General features: G+C 65.4%; 3 protein-coding genes across 3 annotated transcripts; 1 reads left to right on the top strand and 2 right to left on the bottom strand.

Annotated features, from left to right (window-relative positions):
- Nucleotides 1–588: 588 nt before the first annotated feature.
- On the bottom strand, nucleotides 589–1915 carry VAMP8 (vesicle associated membrane protein 8). The gene is made up of 3 exons (XM_014261443.2): nucleotides 1842–1915; nucleotides 1106–1294; nucleotides 589–792 (listed from the first exon to the last, which is right to left on the bottom strand). Exons 1-3 carry the CDS (start codon nucleotides 1842–1844, stop codon nucleotides 649–651), a joined length of 336 nt encoding a protein of 111 aa, XP_014116918.1. The 5' UTR covers nucleotides 1845–1915; the 3' UTR covers nucleotides 589–648.
- Nucleotides 1916–2213: 298 nt separating this feature from the next.
- On the top strand, nucleotides 2214–8025 carry GGCX (gamma-glutamyl carboxylase). The gene is made up of 15 exons (XM_088068204.1): nucleotides 2214–2226; nucleotides 2325–2546; nucleotides 3087–3245; nucleotides 3462–3627; nucleotides 4006–4084; nucleotides 4158–4264; nucleotides 4720–4883; nucleotides 5130–5389; nucleotides 5630–5761; nucleotides 6060–6211; nucleotides 6452–6621; nucleotides 6856–6986; nucleotides 7054–7201; nucleotides 7579–7768; nucleotides 7836–8025. Exons 1-15 carry the CDS (start codon nucleotides 2214–2216, stop codon nucleotides 7987–7989), a joined length of 2247 nt encoding a protein of 748 aa, XP_087924330.1. The 3' UTR covers nucleotides 7990–8025.
- Nucleotides 8026–8444: 419 nt separating this feature from the next.
- MAT2A (methionine adenosyltransferase 2A) lies at nucleotides 8445–13553 on the bottom strand. Its single transcript, XM_005532916.3, has 9 exons — nucleotides 13374–13553; nucleotides 11914–11991; nucleotides 11710–11832; nucleotides 11517–11629; nucleotides 11299–11442; nucleotides 11002–11220; nucleotides 10412–10594; nucleotides 10173–10306; nucleotides 8445–9828 (listed from the first exon to the last, which is right to left on the bottom strand). The coding sequence occupies exons 1-9, from the start codon at nucleotides 13462–13464 to the stop codon at nucleotides 9726–9728; spliced, it is 1188 nt and encodes a 395-aa protein (XP_005532973.1). The 5' UTR covers nucleotides 13465–13553; the 3' UTR covers nucleotides 8445–9725.
- Between the last annotated feature and the right edge of the window lie 971 nt (nucleotides 13554–14524).

Raw genomic sequence — 14524 nt, 5'->3', positions numbered from 1 at the left:
AACCCTCCGCAGCCGCCGGGTCCCCCGGGTCCCCCATGTCCCCAGAGACCCCCCTGTCCCTCCAGCCCTTCGGACCCCCCATGTCCCCAGGACCCCCAGTGTGTGCCTCGACACTGCCCTGTCCCCGAGAGAAGTGGCCCCACAGCCCCACACATGTCGGTGTCCCCAGGTCCCTGCAGACGTGGGGCCACACCAGGACCCCCCGTGTCCCTGTCCCCACTCCTCCCCCTTCTCCCCCCCCCGCCCCAGCCTCTGAGGGTGGCAGTGCCACCACAGTGTCCTTTGTCTCTCGGTGCCTGGCACCACCCCCGGTGTCCTGGCACGGCACCCACTCCTCTCCCACACGCATCCCCTCACGCCTGTCACACGTGTCCCCCTTGTGACCGCACGCGAGTGTCCCCACACAATCCCCACATCCCTAGGGCCCGTCCCCCATCATCTCCTCCCACGTCCCCATGCATATTCCTGTGTCCCTATGCCTGTCCCCCATGTCCCCATGCCCATCTCACCATGTCCATCTGTGTCCCCCCCCATGTCCATCTGTGTCCCCACCATGTGCACCCCCACCACACACACACACACATCTCGCTGGTTCTTCCCCCTGTATTTGGGCCCTGGGGTGGCCATGTCCCCGTGGGGACAGTGGCTCTAGGTGGGGATGGTGCCAGTGGCCAGGAGGATGATGAGGATGAGGACAATGACGCCCACGAGGCCGAGGATGATGAGCAGCTTCACGTTCTTCCACCAGTAGCGCCGGGCCATCTTCTGGGACGTCGTGCGGAAGTGCTCTGACTGCAGGGACAGCACTCAGAGACACGGGGGGACCCTGACACCCTGGGGACCCCAATGGCCACCCTGGAGACAACCCTGCCCACCCTGGGGACCCCCGCAGACTTCTCAGGGACACCCAAGGGTCCCATCCATCCCACCGGGCACCCTGCAGTCCCCTTAGGGACCCCATTCTCCCTTGGGAATCTTGTGTTCCTTGACCTGGGGTTGCAGCCCCCACCCTGGGGACCCAGAGCCACCTCAGGAGCCCTGCACAACCTTGTGGGCTTTGGGACCACCCTGGGGACCCCCTCACGAGCCTGCTGCCCCCCCTCACCGTGGCCTCTAGGTCCTGGCTCTTGCTGTGCAGCTGCTCCAGGTTCTCCCCCCGCGCCAGGATCCGCTCCACGTTCTGCGTCATGATGGTGGTGACCCCCTGCACCTCCCGCTGCAGCGCCCGCACGCGCCCGTCGCCCGTGGTGGCATCTGTCGCGACATCCGCCGGGACCCCCCCCGGGACCCCCGCCTGCAGCACAGGGCAGGGGTCAGGGGGGCGCCTCCAGCACCCCACAAACACCCCACAGCACCCTACAGACACCCCATGTATGCCCTGGGGCACTCTCAATGTACCCTCAGCACCCTACAGACACCCCAGGCACCCCAAAGGTGCCCACCGAGCCCCCCATGAGCACCCCAGCATCCCATGGGCGCCCCATACACACCCCCTGAGCGCTCCCCACACCCCACACACACCCTACAGGTACCCCAAAGGTGCCCCTGTAGTGCCCACAAGGCACCTCATGTCCACCCCAAGCACCAAATGTGCACCCAATGGTACCCCACACATAGCCCAAACACCCATATGAACCCCAGAAACCTCAAAGGGACCCCCAAAGCTCCCCAGGGGCACGGCTCACCCCTATGAACACCCCTTGGCACCCCACAGACAGCCGGGATCACCACGGCTGCTTCCCCACGCACACCCCAAAGCCCTGCACAGCCCGGCGCCCCCACAGGGACCCCCGCCCCATCCTCCGCTGCTCCCCCCGTGCCCCTCGGTGCCCCGGCCCCACCATGGTCCGTCCGGCCCCGCTCGGCTCCGCTCCCGCGGCGGCCCCGGACCCGCCCCGCCCGCCCGGGGCTTCCGGGAGCGGCGGCAGCGGGAGGCGGGCCGGGGGCGGGCCGGGGTCGCGGCGGGGCGGGGGTCAGGGGGGGGTCGGGGGTCGTGGAGAGCCGGGGGTGGCGGGGCCGGGGGGGATGGGGGGGATGGGGGGGAGGGGGGGGATGGGGGAGCCGGGGGGGGCCGCGGGGGGGGGGCTGGAAGGGGGCGGGGTCTGATTAACGAGGGGCGGGGCTTATTTGGGTGTGGTTCCTTACCACGCCCCCCTCGATCGCCGATTGGCTGCCGCGGCCGCCACGCGGGGCCGCGGGCCGGGGCCGGGGCAATGGCGACGGCGGGTACGGAGCGTGGCGGGCGGGGGGCGCGGGACCCCGGGGACCCTCGGGGACCCCCGTGAGCCCCCGTGAGCCCCGACTTGTGAGCCCTGACTTGTGACCCCCGGCAGGCCCGGCGCGGCGGAGGCGGCCGGAGAGGGGGGAGGCGGCGGAGCCTCCCCCGAACCCCACCGGGTCCCCCAAGTCCTCCGGTACCGGCCCCGGGCTGGCGCGGCGGCTGCTGGGGTTCGAGCTCCGGGACCTGACGCGATGGCACCGCTTCGTCCGCCTGCTGCACCGGCCGCAGGATCCCGCTGCGCTCGGAGCTTTCCGTGCAGCTTTCGGTCAGCGGGGACGGAGCACCGGAGGGTCCCGGGTGGGACCGGGAGAGCCCCAAGGGCTTCGAGGGGACAGGGAGACCGGGCACGGGGGGACACCGGGGGGACAGAGGGGAACTGGGGGAGACCGGGGGGGGGCTAGGAGGGCTCTGAGGGCTCGGGGAACCCCCGGGATGGGGGGATCCAGGAGGACCCCGGGGGGAATGAGATGGAGGGCTCGGGGGGTGGGCAGAGGGGAAACGGGGAACGGGGCAGTGGGGACCGGGGGTCCAGAGAGGCTCCGGGACGGATGGAGGGGCCCTGGGGGGACAGGGGAGCTGGGCCTGCAGGGGCTCAGGGAATCCAGGGGCTCAGGGAGAGGAATTGAGGTCCGGGGAGCCCTGGCAGTGTCCAGCCCTGACACGTCAGCACAGGAGCAAAGATTGGGCAATGGCCTGGCTGGGTGGAGGGGTCAGTGCCTGCCCGGACACCCAGGGCTCCCTGAGGCCAGACGGGGACACAGCCACTGACCAATGGACGCTGGGTTCCCTCCCCCCATCTCCCCAGGACTGCTGATGGCCCTGGATGTGCCGCAGGAGCGGGGCCTGGGGCACCTGGACCAGCGGTACCTGGACGGGCTGGAGGTGTGTCGCTTCCCACTGCTGCCCTTCCTGCAGCCCCTGCCCCTGGACTGGATGTACATGCTCTACACCATCATGTTCCTGGGTACAGACGGGGACGGTGCTGGGGAGGAATGGGACAGGCAGGGGATGGCACTGGGGCAGAAATGGAGGTGGGATACCGGCAGGAACCGTGGTGGGGACTGGCTCTGGGGTGGGAACGGGCGCTGGGATGGACACTGGGACTGGAAGGGGAGCTGAGGGAGGCTGGGGAGAGGCACCAGGAGGGGACAGGGGTACACCAGGGGCTTTGTGCCCACAGGAGCGTTGGGCATCATGCTGGGCTGCTGCTACCGGCTGAGCTGCATCGCGTTCCTGTGCCCGTACTGGTACCTGCTGCTGCTGGACAAAACCTCCTGGAACAACCACTCCTACCTCTACGGGCTTCTGGGCTTCCAGCTGGCACTGATGGGTGCTGACCGCTACGGGTGGGCACCTGGGGGGCTGCAGGGACCCCCAAAGCTCAGGGATCCTGTGGGACACAGGGCATCCCAGGCTCTGGGGCACTGCAAGGCAGCAAGGTGGTGATGTGGGGCTGGGGTTCCCACAGGGTGACAGAGGTTTTGGGGTCCCTTGTGATGCCAGTGGGGTGGCCCAGACCCCACGGTCCCCGTGACACTGGGTCCCTTTAGGGTGGCACAGGTCCTGGGGTCTCCGTGGTTCTGTGTCCCCGGGTGCATCCCTGTGGCACTGTGTGCCCAGCTGGTGTCACCCCTGGCACTCTGTCCCCACTGTGTTCCCATCGTGCGGTGACACGTGGCTCTGGCACTGGTGACAGTGGCCTTGTCCCCCCCGTGCCCCCGCAGGTCCGTGGACGGGCTCTTCCGTCCCCAGAAGCGGAATGCCCACGTGCCGCTGTGGAACTACGCCCTGCTGCGTGCCCAGGTGGGTGTCCCTGCCCCGGGACCCCCAGGACCCCCCAGGACCCCCCAGGACCCCCTGACCCTGCCCCCCCCAGGTGTTCATCGTGTACTTCATCGCGGGGCTGAAGAAGCTGGACGCCGACTGGGTCGGGGGGTTCTCCATGGGGACCCTCGCCCGCCACTGGCTCTTTGCACCCTTCAGGTGAGGGGAGGGGTGAGAGGGTGGGTGAGGAGGAGGACGGTGCAGTGGTGGGGATGGGATGAGGGTGAGGGGTGCTTTGGAATGAGGATGAGGAGGGTGAAGAAGGGGGTTGGTGAGGGTGCAGTGGGATTGATGGGACCAAGGTGAGGTTGGGGAGGGGGTGATGATGGGGTGGCAGGAATGGGACACAGTGAGGAGGCTGAGGAGGCTGTAGGGAGGGGATGAGGATGAAGGCAGAGCTGGGCTGGGGAGGGTTGTGCAGTGAGGATGAGATGAAGGAGGTTTGATGGATTGGGGAAGGAGTGGGGCTGATGGACGGGGGTTAGGATGGGGCTGTGATGAGGAAGGGTCCAGGGGGATGGGTTTGGGTTGAGGATGAAGAATGTGGAGGGGACAGGGTGAGGCTGAGGACAGTGCTGGGGTGAGGCTGATGCTGAGGAAGGCTCCGTGGCCAGGCTGGTGATGTCTGAGGAGCTGACCAGCCGGCTGGTGGTGCACGGAGGGGGGCTGGTGCTCGACCTCTCTGCTGGCTTCCTGCTCTTCTTCGACGCCACGCGGCCCCTCGCCCTCGTCTTTGTCACCTACTTCCACTGCATGAACTCCCAGCTCTTCAGCATCGGTGAGGGGGGACATGGCACCCCCAGAGCATCTCAAAGCTGGACACGGGACCCCTGGGTACCCCCAAAGACCCCCAACCAGGGCAGGCTCCCACCCTCCATGGCCAAAACCCCCCCCAGTCCTGAACAGGGGCGCGCAGACACCCCAAAAACATCTTGGCCCTGCGTAGGGACCCCCCAGCTTGTCCCGGACAGGGGCACCCCCCAGCCCAGGTGCAGGGGGGGGTCTCTAAGTGTCATCCCCCCAGGCATGTTCTCCTACACCATGCTGGCCACCAACGGGCTCTTCTGCCGGCCTGAGTGGCCACGGGGGCTCGTGGCCCGCTGCCCGCCCCGGCTGCAGGGGTGGCTCCCCAGCACGAAGCCCCCCCAGCCCAGCCCCGACTGCCACTACGGGGGCCGGGGAGTGCGGGGCAGCCTTCGGCCTCGCCAGCACTTGGCCGCAGCCTTCACCATCCTCTACGTGCTGGAGCAGCTCTTCCTGCCTTACTCCCACTTCATCACCCAGGTGGGCACAGGGGGAGGGACTGGGGAGATGGTTTGGGGACAGATCTAAGAGGAAGAAGGAGTTTGGGAGACACGGGGAGGGGATTGGGGGATGTGGAGGGCATTTGGGGGCACATAGGGGGCAATTTGGTGTGTGAGGTGGGCATTTAGGATGGTAAAAGGGGGCTGATGGTAGGTGTGGGGGTCCCTCTCCCCTCCTCGTCCCCTGGAGTGGGGACACGACTGTGCTTTGTCTCCCCAGGGTTACAACAACTGGACCAACGGGCTCTATGGCTACTCCTGGGACATGATGGTCCACTCCCGCTTCCACCAGCACGTCAAAATCACCTACAGGGATGGGCTCACTGGGGAGGTGGGCTACCTGAAACCAGGGGTGAGTGAGCCCTGGGAGCACCTGAGATTGGGGTGAGCCAGGGCTGCAGAGGGATGGGGGTCTCTGATCAGTTTAGATAAATTCGGTGTTTTGAGCCAGGCCTGTTTTCCCAGTCCCTCATTTTCTCACCATGCCCGAGTTTCCCCCTTGTGACCAACCCCATCACTCCCAAATACGGGGACTTCCCCCTTGGGCCTCGGTTTCCTTCATCCCTCATTTTCCCCTCGCGTTTCCCCATCCCGCATTGCCTCAGTTTCCCCACGCTGCTGTCCCCGTGCCTCACCCCAGCTCCCTGCAGGCGTTCACGCAGAGCCGGCGCTGGCGGGACCACGCGGACATGCTCAAGCAGTACTCGGCCTGCCTGAGCCGGCTCCTGCCACGCTACAACGTCAGCCAGCCCCAGATCTACTTCGATGTCTGGGTGTCCATCAACGAGCGCTTCCAGCAGAGGTGGGACAGGGGGACAGGGAGGGGTGGGAGCTGTGAGCCCACAGCTCTGGGTGCTGCTGGAGCTTTCAGCTGGGCTCAGGGAGGACACAGGTTTGGGGGGAACACACAGACACGTGAGGGTGCTGCTGGCTTGTCCCCACACGTGGAGCTGTTGTGGTCCCCCAGTCACTGCCAGCAGCGGTTTGGGGGCAGGCACAGAATTTGGGGGTGCTGTGGGGTTTTGATACCTTGTCCCCTCAGACTTGTGGACCCCCGGGTGGATTTGGTCCGTGCCCCGTGGTCCCCGTGGACCCCCACGCCGTGGCTGCTCCCGCTGCTCGTGGATCTCTCTCCGTGGCGCCAGCGGCTGCAGGAGCTGGAGGCGCAGCTGGACGGACACACGGACGCCGTGTTCATTGCAGACTTCCCTGGTGGGGTCCTGGGGGCCACAGGGCATGGACAGGGAACGAAGGGTCCCAGGGGATCAAGGGCTGGGTACAGGTGGGAGAATCCCGAGGCTGAGTGGGGGTTTTGGGGTGCACAAGCAGGTCCCTGCAGTCAGTGGGAGGGAGTAGAGGACACGCGGGGTACCTGAGGGCTTGGAGGGACGTGGTACAGGGCACGGGGGGGTTTGGGGTGGGGGGACACAGCCAGCTGTGTTCCAGGCCTGCACCTGGAGAACTTTGTGAGCGAAGACCTGGGGAACACGAGCCTGCGGGTGCTGCGGGGGAAGGTGGTGGTGGAGCTGCTGGAGCAGCAGCAGAACCACTCACTGCAGGAGGGTGAGGGGATGCAGGTGAGGCTCGGGGGGTCCCCAGGGGGCTTGGGGGTGCCTGGGGGTGCCAACACTCCTTCTCCCCCAGCTGCCAGCGGGGCAGTACCACAAGGTGCACACGGTGTCCCCGGAGCCCTCGTGCTACATGTACCTGTACGTGAACACCACGGCGCTGGAGCTGGAGCAGAACCTGACGCGGCTGCGGGAGCTGCGCGAGCGTGTGCGCAATGGCACCGGTGAGGCAGGGGGGACCCCAGAACCCCTGACACCCCACACCTGGGAATCTCAAAATCATTGACACCTTGCTTCCTGGGACCCCAGAGTCCCCATCACCTCAGTCCCTGGTGAGCAGTGGGACGAGAGCCCAGGTGCTGTCACTGGGGTGGGGGACAGCAGGAGCCCCAAATTCCAGTCACCTCGTTCTCTGGAGAGCAACAGGATGGGAGGACGACAGGGACACCCAATCCCCATCACTCAAGTGGGGAGATCACGGCAACATCCCCAGTTCCCATCACTAGCCTAGGGGGGGGATCGTGGGGACCCCCAGAATCCCTGGCTTTGAGCTGGGGAGATCACAGGGACCCCAAAACCTCCATCGCCTTCACCCCCCCAGAGCAGTCCCCGCTGCCCCCCGAGCTGCGTCCCATCCTGGGGGAGCCCCCACCCGCGGGGGTCCCGCTGGACCCGGTGGTGTCGCTGTTCCTGCGGCGGGAGCAGCGCGAGCAGCGGCGGGAGCAGGAATCCAGCCTGGCCCAGCGCCTCCGGCGCTTCCTCCGCAAGAAGTTCTTCCTGTTCCGCCGCAGGTGAGTCCCAAAGCCCCCGTGTCCCCTCGTCCCCTGCTGTCCCCGTTGCCCACCGCTGTCCCCGCAGTGCCCTGATGACGCTCATCGCGCTGCGGAACCTGGCGCTGGGCCGCCCGTCCCCGGAGCGCCTGGCACAGGAGGTGGCCTTTGCCAGCTGGCGCGGGGAGGAGGAAGCTCGGCCCGAGACCGACGGGGGGGCCCAGAGGGGCCCCGAGCTCTGAACACCCGAAATAAATGCTGTTTTTTTAAGCCACAAATTCTTCTGTGCCTTGTTCTCCCCGACACCAGTGCCCCTTCCCCTGTGCATTCCCCACCCACTGCACCCATCTCCCTCCACCCCCTTCCCCTCAGCTCCCCAGCCACATTTCTCTCCTGGTTCATCCACCCCAGTCTCCCCCGTTCCCATTTCCCCTCACAGGTCACTTTCCCCCAAACCCCAATTCCCCGTATCTGTTTCTCCATTCGTTATTTTCCCCAAACCCCAACTCCCCACAATTCTCATTCTGCCTTGCACAGTTCCCCCCATCCCAGAACCTCGTGCCTCAGTTTCCCCAGTACCCCAATCTCCCATATCACACTTTCCTTGTACCCCAATTTCTCCATCTCCTGGTGGCAGTTTCCAAAATCCTTCAGCTGCCCCCTACAGCCGTTTCCCCCACACACTCGAGGGGCTCCATCTAACTCATCGCTTTTATTGAGATTCTTTTCTTTTTGAGTTCATTTTTGGATTCAGTGGATTAAAACATTTGGACGAAACCTCCCGAAAATAGTAAAAGAAAAAAAAAAAAACCAAAAAAAAAGAAAAAAAGGAATCCTCAAGGGGAGGAGAAAGCCCCCCCTACCTCTCCCCAAGGCACTCTGGGGACCGGAGCCTGGGCGGGCAGTAAACAAGCCGGCTTCTCTGTACCACACCAGCCACCAGCGCCACGCCCGGGGCACCCCCGGCACTCCAACAAACCCAATCCCCCCCCGTTTCACCCCAAACTGCTGGGGCTGGGGGGAGGGCGGGGGGAGGGGAAGGGGGGGCTTTCAGGGATCAGGAGCTGCCGGCTGAGCGCGGGGACTTCTCTGTACTCACGCCCCCGCCTCGGCGCACAATAAATACACCAAACCTTCAAGTATCAAGCGCCAAATGCCCCCCCTTTCCCCCCAAAATCCGGACAAAGTTGGGGGAGTGGAGGGATTGTGCAGTTGGGGAGTCACTTCAGCTTTTGGATTAAAACCCAAAAAAAAAAAAAAAGAATGTAAAATGTTTTCCTCTGGTACCGAACCCTCAGGGGGGGGTTGGGGGTCTGTTTTAGCGTGTTCCCCCCCCAAAATGTGCATTATTGGAACAAAAAGAGGCTAAAAATGAGGGTTAAGAACCAAACCAAGCACCAGCGAGGTCCCAGGGGATGGGGAGGTGGAATGGGAAGTGTCTTCCCCACCAGTGGGACTGGGGGAGCCAGAATGAGTATCCTCCCAGTGGAATGAGGATTGTGGGGGGGACACACAGGGAGCCAGAGTGAGGGGTTTGTGTGTCCCCCCCACCCCTGCAGCAGGACGGCAGGGACAGTGGGAGCCAAACTGATGTAGTGGAATTTGGGGTCAAGGGGTAATGGGGAGTGATAAAACGGGGTATGCCCCCACAGCAGGACTGCTGGGACCCAACATGGGGCGGCCCCTGTGACAGTGGGGGCATAGGAGAGAGAGGGCACTTGGGCCTTTTTCTCCGTTTCATAGCTTGGAGTAAAGACAGATTTGTTAATAACCATCCAGAGGAATTTGGGGAGAGATGGGGGGGGCTCCAGGAGAGGCACGTGGTCCCCACACAACCAAAACGATGGTGAGAGACAATGGTGGGGCCAGGGAGCCGGGGGGGTGCAGGGACCAGGAGCTCTTTCCCCCAGAGCCCACGGGCTTCTCTGTAACCTACGCCCGCAGGAGTGGGGGGAAAAGCCCTAACAATGCTTTTTCCTCAGTATTTTAGTTTTTTGGGCACTTCCCAAGGGAAACTGTCCCTACCAAAGTGGCCATAGGCTGCGGTCCTCTGATAGAGGGGCTTCTTCAGATCCAGATCCCTGGAATACACAATTCCCAACTCAGTCAGGTGGCCCCAGGGTCCTGCCTTCGCCCCTTCCCTGCCTGGCCGGGGGTTCCACAGTGGCGCCTCTGCCTCCTCCCCACCCCGCGGGGCGGTTGGAGCTTCCCCAGCTGCTCCCCCAAACACCAGCACGCTCCCGGCGCTGGGGAAGCTCCAAGCGCTCGGCTCCGGCGGATACTTACCCCGTCCGCGCCCCAAGCGCGCCTTCTCCGTCCGGCCGAGCGGCTCCGCGCCGGGTCCAGGCGCCAGGCGGTCCCCAGCTGCTCCGGGAGGGACCCCCGCCCACCCCCACCCCCCGGCACAGACCCCCCTGCCCGTTACCTGACGATGACCCCGGGCCGCAGATCAAAGTTCTTCTTGACGATCTCCAACAGCTCCCGCTCGCTCTTCTGGGAGGTGCCATAGTGGAAGATGGAGATGGACAAGGGGTGCGAGACCCCGATGGCATAGGAGACCTGCAGGGGGAAGGCAGGGCTGTGGGTGAGGCCAGACCCCCAAAAGCCTGAGGAGGGGTGTCCCAGCACCCACCGGGACCAGCCGTGACCCAGAGCAGCACCCACCTGGACCAGCACCCTGCGGCACAGCCCAGCCTTCACCAGGGACTTGGCGACCCAGCGCGCGGCGTAGGCGGCCGAGCGATCCACCTTGGTGTAGTCCTTGCCCGAGAAGGCGCCGCCGCCGTGCGCGCCCCAGCCCCCGTACGTGTCCACGATGATCTTGCGGCCTGTCAGCCCTGCGTCACCCTGTTGGGGACAGCAGCATCTCAGGCCTGTCCACATTGTCACCAGCGTCATCATCACTGAGCCATCACCACGCTCTCACCGCCGCCACACCGTGCTGCGACCGCTGTCACGTTATTGTGGCCGCCACAGCCGCACCGTCTCTGCCACCTCTGTGCCATTCTCACCGCAATCAAACCATTCCAACTGCCACCACTGTGCCACTACCGGTGTCATCACCACCACGTCAGCACTGTCACCATGTTGTCACCAGCCCTCAGCACTGAACCATCACCGCTGCCATCACCGTGACATCACTGCCACCGTTACGGTGTCGCTGCCGACACCGCCATCGTGCCGTGACAAATGTCACCATCACGGTGTCACTGCTGCCACCACAATGCTGCCCCCAACCGTGCCCCCAGCTGCACCTGGGGCCCGCCGATGACGAAGCGGCCGCTGGGCTGCAGGTGATAGATGGTGTCATCGTCCAGGTACTTGGGGGGCACCACAGCCTTGATGACCTTCTCCTTGAGCGCATCCCGCATCTCATCCAGACACACGTCCTCATCGTGCTGCACCGAGATCACGATGGTGTGCACCCGGATCGGGATCACTGCCCCGCGGTCCTGCATGTACTGCACTGTCACCTGCCAGGGGACACCGGTCAGAGGCCAGGCAGGGAAAAGGGGGCTCCCGAGGGCTTTGTGGACCCCCCAGCACCTCACCTGTGTCTTGGAGTCAGGGCGCAGCCAAGGCAGGGCTCCGCTGCGGCGCAGCTCGGCCAGCTTGGCGTTGAGCTTGTGCGCCAGGACGATGGTGAGGGGCATGCACTCCTCTGTCTCATCCGTGGCGTAGCCGAACATCAGCCCCTGCAGCACAGGGACAACGAGGTCACACCCAGCCCCCGGTCACACCACAGCGACCCCACGGCCCTGGGTCTCACCTGGTCACCAGCACCAATGTCCTCCTCGCTGCGGTCCAGGTGCACACCCTGGGCAATGTCCGGGGACTGCTGCTCCAGGGCCACCAGCACATTGCATGTCTTGTAGTCAAAACCTGAGGGGACAAACGGGGCTCTGGTGAGCCCTGTGCCACCCCTGCTGCTGTCACTGAGACGGTGGCAGCCCAGGACACACCTTTGGAGGAGTCGTCGTAGCCGATGTGCCGGATGGTGTCCCGGACCACCTTCTGGTAGTCTACGTTGGCCCGGGAGGTGATCTCCCCCGCCAGCAGGATCATCCCCGTTTTGGCAACCGTCTCTGCAGGGACATGAGTGACGTCAGCACGGTGTCACCTCCACGTCTCCCACCTGCTGTCTGTCCCCTGGTGCCCTTACTCACCACAGGCCACCTTGGCATCGGGGTCCTGCTTGAGGTGGGCATCCAGGACAGCATCACTGATCTGGTCACAGATTTTATCTGGGGACACGGAGAGCAGGAGGCGTCATGGTGGCACGGGACAGCTCAACATGGCACAGCCCTTCCTTCCGGAGCCTCCAGAACAGGGATCATAGCCCCCATAATCCAGGAGCCCCCCCAGGGTGCGCACAGCCATTGCCTTGTCCCCAGACTGGAATTCCAGGCATGTCCCAATTAAGCTCCAGCTCCAACTAAGGCTGAGCCCTGTGGCACCACTGAGGGGATCAGATCTGTATCCCAGCTTCCCAAATCCGCAGCATGCCAGCTTCCAGCAACTCTGCCTTCAGCTAAAGCTGTTCCAGCTCACCAGACACCCAGCTCCCTCCTGCTCCCAGAGTGTTTTGTGTGCGTGGAAGGTGTCTGGCGTGTCCCAAGGGCCACCCGTGTCCCCGGGACTGCGGGTGTCCTTGCAAGCGACCTTCCAGGCAGGATCTGGGCAAGGAGGAGACAGCGCCCAGCTGGGGTGAGGGGAGGAAGATCCCCCGGATGCTTTTTGGTGGGAGAGAGTAAGGAAATGGACCTCAGAGCCTCCTCCCTTAGGCAGCGTGGGGGAGCCCCAGCGCAGCCGCAGGTTGTGCCATGGGGTTGTGCATGCTTGAGCCAGAAGGAGCAGAGCCACGGGGCCCAATTGGGATCCAGAGCTGACGGGAGCTCGGGAGGTGCTGGATGTGCCCCAAAAATGAGTGCCACAGTGGCCGGAGCCGAGAGGGTTCAAAGATACTGGGTGTGCCCAGGCAGCGGGTGCTGGGCGTCGGCAGCGGCCTCGGCAGATTAACGGTCATGTGCCCCGAACCGGCGATGACAAAGACCGGGAGAGACCGGCACCGACTGGTATCGAGCTGCGGGGGCTCCAACCACCGCCCGGGAGTAAACCCCTCCCCAAGCTAAGGCGGGAGGGCACATCTGGGTAGCCCCACGAGACTTCATCATCAGCCAAGCGACATCAGCGGCACCGCCGGAGGGCGTGGGGAGGGCTGAGGGCGACACTCCGGCCCCGGGGGGTGGGGGGTCACCGGGCCCGTCTTACCTCCGGCATGCAGGCGGGAAGGCAGCCCACGGCGGGAGTCCCGTGCCATGCGGGGGCACCGGGAGCTGCTTAGTCACGGCTGAGTCACGGCGGCACCGGCCCCCCCCCCCCCCCGAGTCCCGCCCCACGCGGGCAGCACGTGCGCGCCGGGCCCGCAATGCGGCGAGCGCGCGCCCGCCTCACACTGCGCGCGCGCCCGCCCGCGTCACCACCCCCCCCACGCCCCCGGCCCACCCTTATTCTCTCCATCCTCATCCTCACTTCCTTCATCTTCATCCTCACCATCCTCCTCCTCCCCCTACGCCCCGCCGCGCCTGCGCGATCACCGCCCCGCCCAGCCCCGCTCGGCCCGCACCTGGGTGCCCCTCGCCCACGGATTCGGAGGTGAAGAGGAAAGTGCCCTCCTCGATGAACACCTCGTGGAAACCGTTCAGCTGCCCGTTCATGGTGGCGCGATGGGCGGCGATAGGCGGAAGGGAAAAGCGCAGGACCGGCAAAACCCAGGCACGGCAGCGACGGACTGAACGCGGCCCCTACCGCACCGCCTCTAGTTATAGCCTCCTCGCTCCGCCCCGCCGCTGCGCCCAGCCAATGGCAATCGTAATACGCGCCACGGGGGCGGGCGGCCAGAACCACTGCAGTCGGGCAGGGGAGCACGTTACGTAACGCGGAGCTTGGGCTCAATCTCCGGGGCAGCCCGTAGCACTCCGCTGCCAGCCGGGCACTCACCGGAGATAAACCGCCCGTCAGGCCATCTCCTCTGCCCCGCACTGCGCAATGCTGCGGACGGACACTGATACTGCCGCCGTACTCCCCCGTAGTGACCGCATGGTGACTCCCGCGCGGCCCGGCAGCTCGAGGCGCGCGGCGGCGCACGCATGCGCCCGACAGCGGCACGGTGCACGCATGCGTACTGCATAGCCCGCGGGCAGCGAGGACGGCCCCGCCCCCCCGCCGCCATCTTGCGCAGACCAGCGTCGCCATTGTGCGACCTCGGGCCCGTCGGGACCGACCCCGGCACGGCCCTGCCCTGTCCCCTGCCTCCGCTTGCAACCGCTCCCGTGGCTACCCCAGGCGCTGAGGCCCGGCGGGGCGGGTCTGAGCCCGGGCACGGCCCTGATGGTGCCCTAGGCCGTTGGGGCTACTTGACGCCTGATGCAACCGGCGCCCGGTGTTGCCAGTACAGGAGCGGCTCCGGCTCCTCCCGCCGCTGCCGGGCCCGGCTCGGAGCACCCCCCTGTATCCAACCACGACACAGAGGGCTCGGCGGGAGCTTGGGCAGGACCCTGTGCTCAGGACTGTCAGAACCTGACAACCACAGACAGACGGCCCGGAGAGATGGACATCTCGCACCCACGCAGCCACACCTGACAAACACCCAGAGCCCCCAGTCCTGGGACAGACGGACACCCCTGTGGGCAGGACAGACACCCACAAACACCCCCGAGTCCAGGACAGGACAGCTGGACACCTCCATGAGGGGCGGGGCCGTGGGACAAGCCCCTC

Source organism: Pseudopodoces humilis, chromosome 30 (genome assembly GCF_049639895.1).
Source record: "Pseudopodoces humilis isolate 2021_Gansu_Grassland_sample_001 chromosome 30, ASM4963989v1, whole genome shotgun sequence".
Classification (NCBI taxonomy): domain Eukaryota; kingdom Metazoa; phylum Chordata; class Aves; order Passeriformes; family Paridae; genus Pseudopodoces; species Pseudopodoces humilis.
The sequence above is the reverse complement of the archived record's forward strand: the minus strand, read 5'-3'. Positions and strand labels throughout refer to the sequence as shown.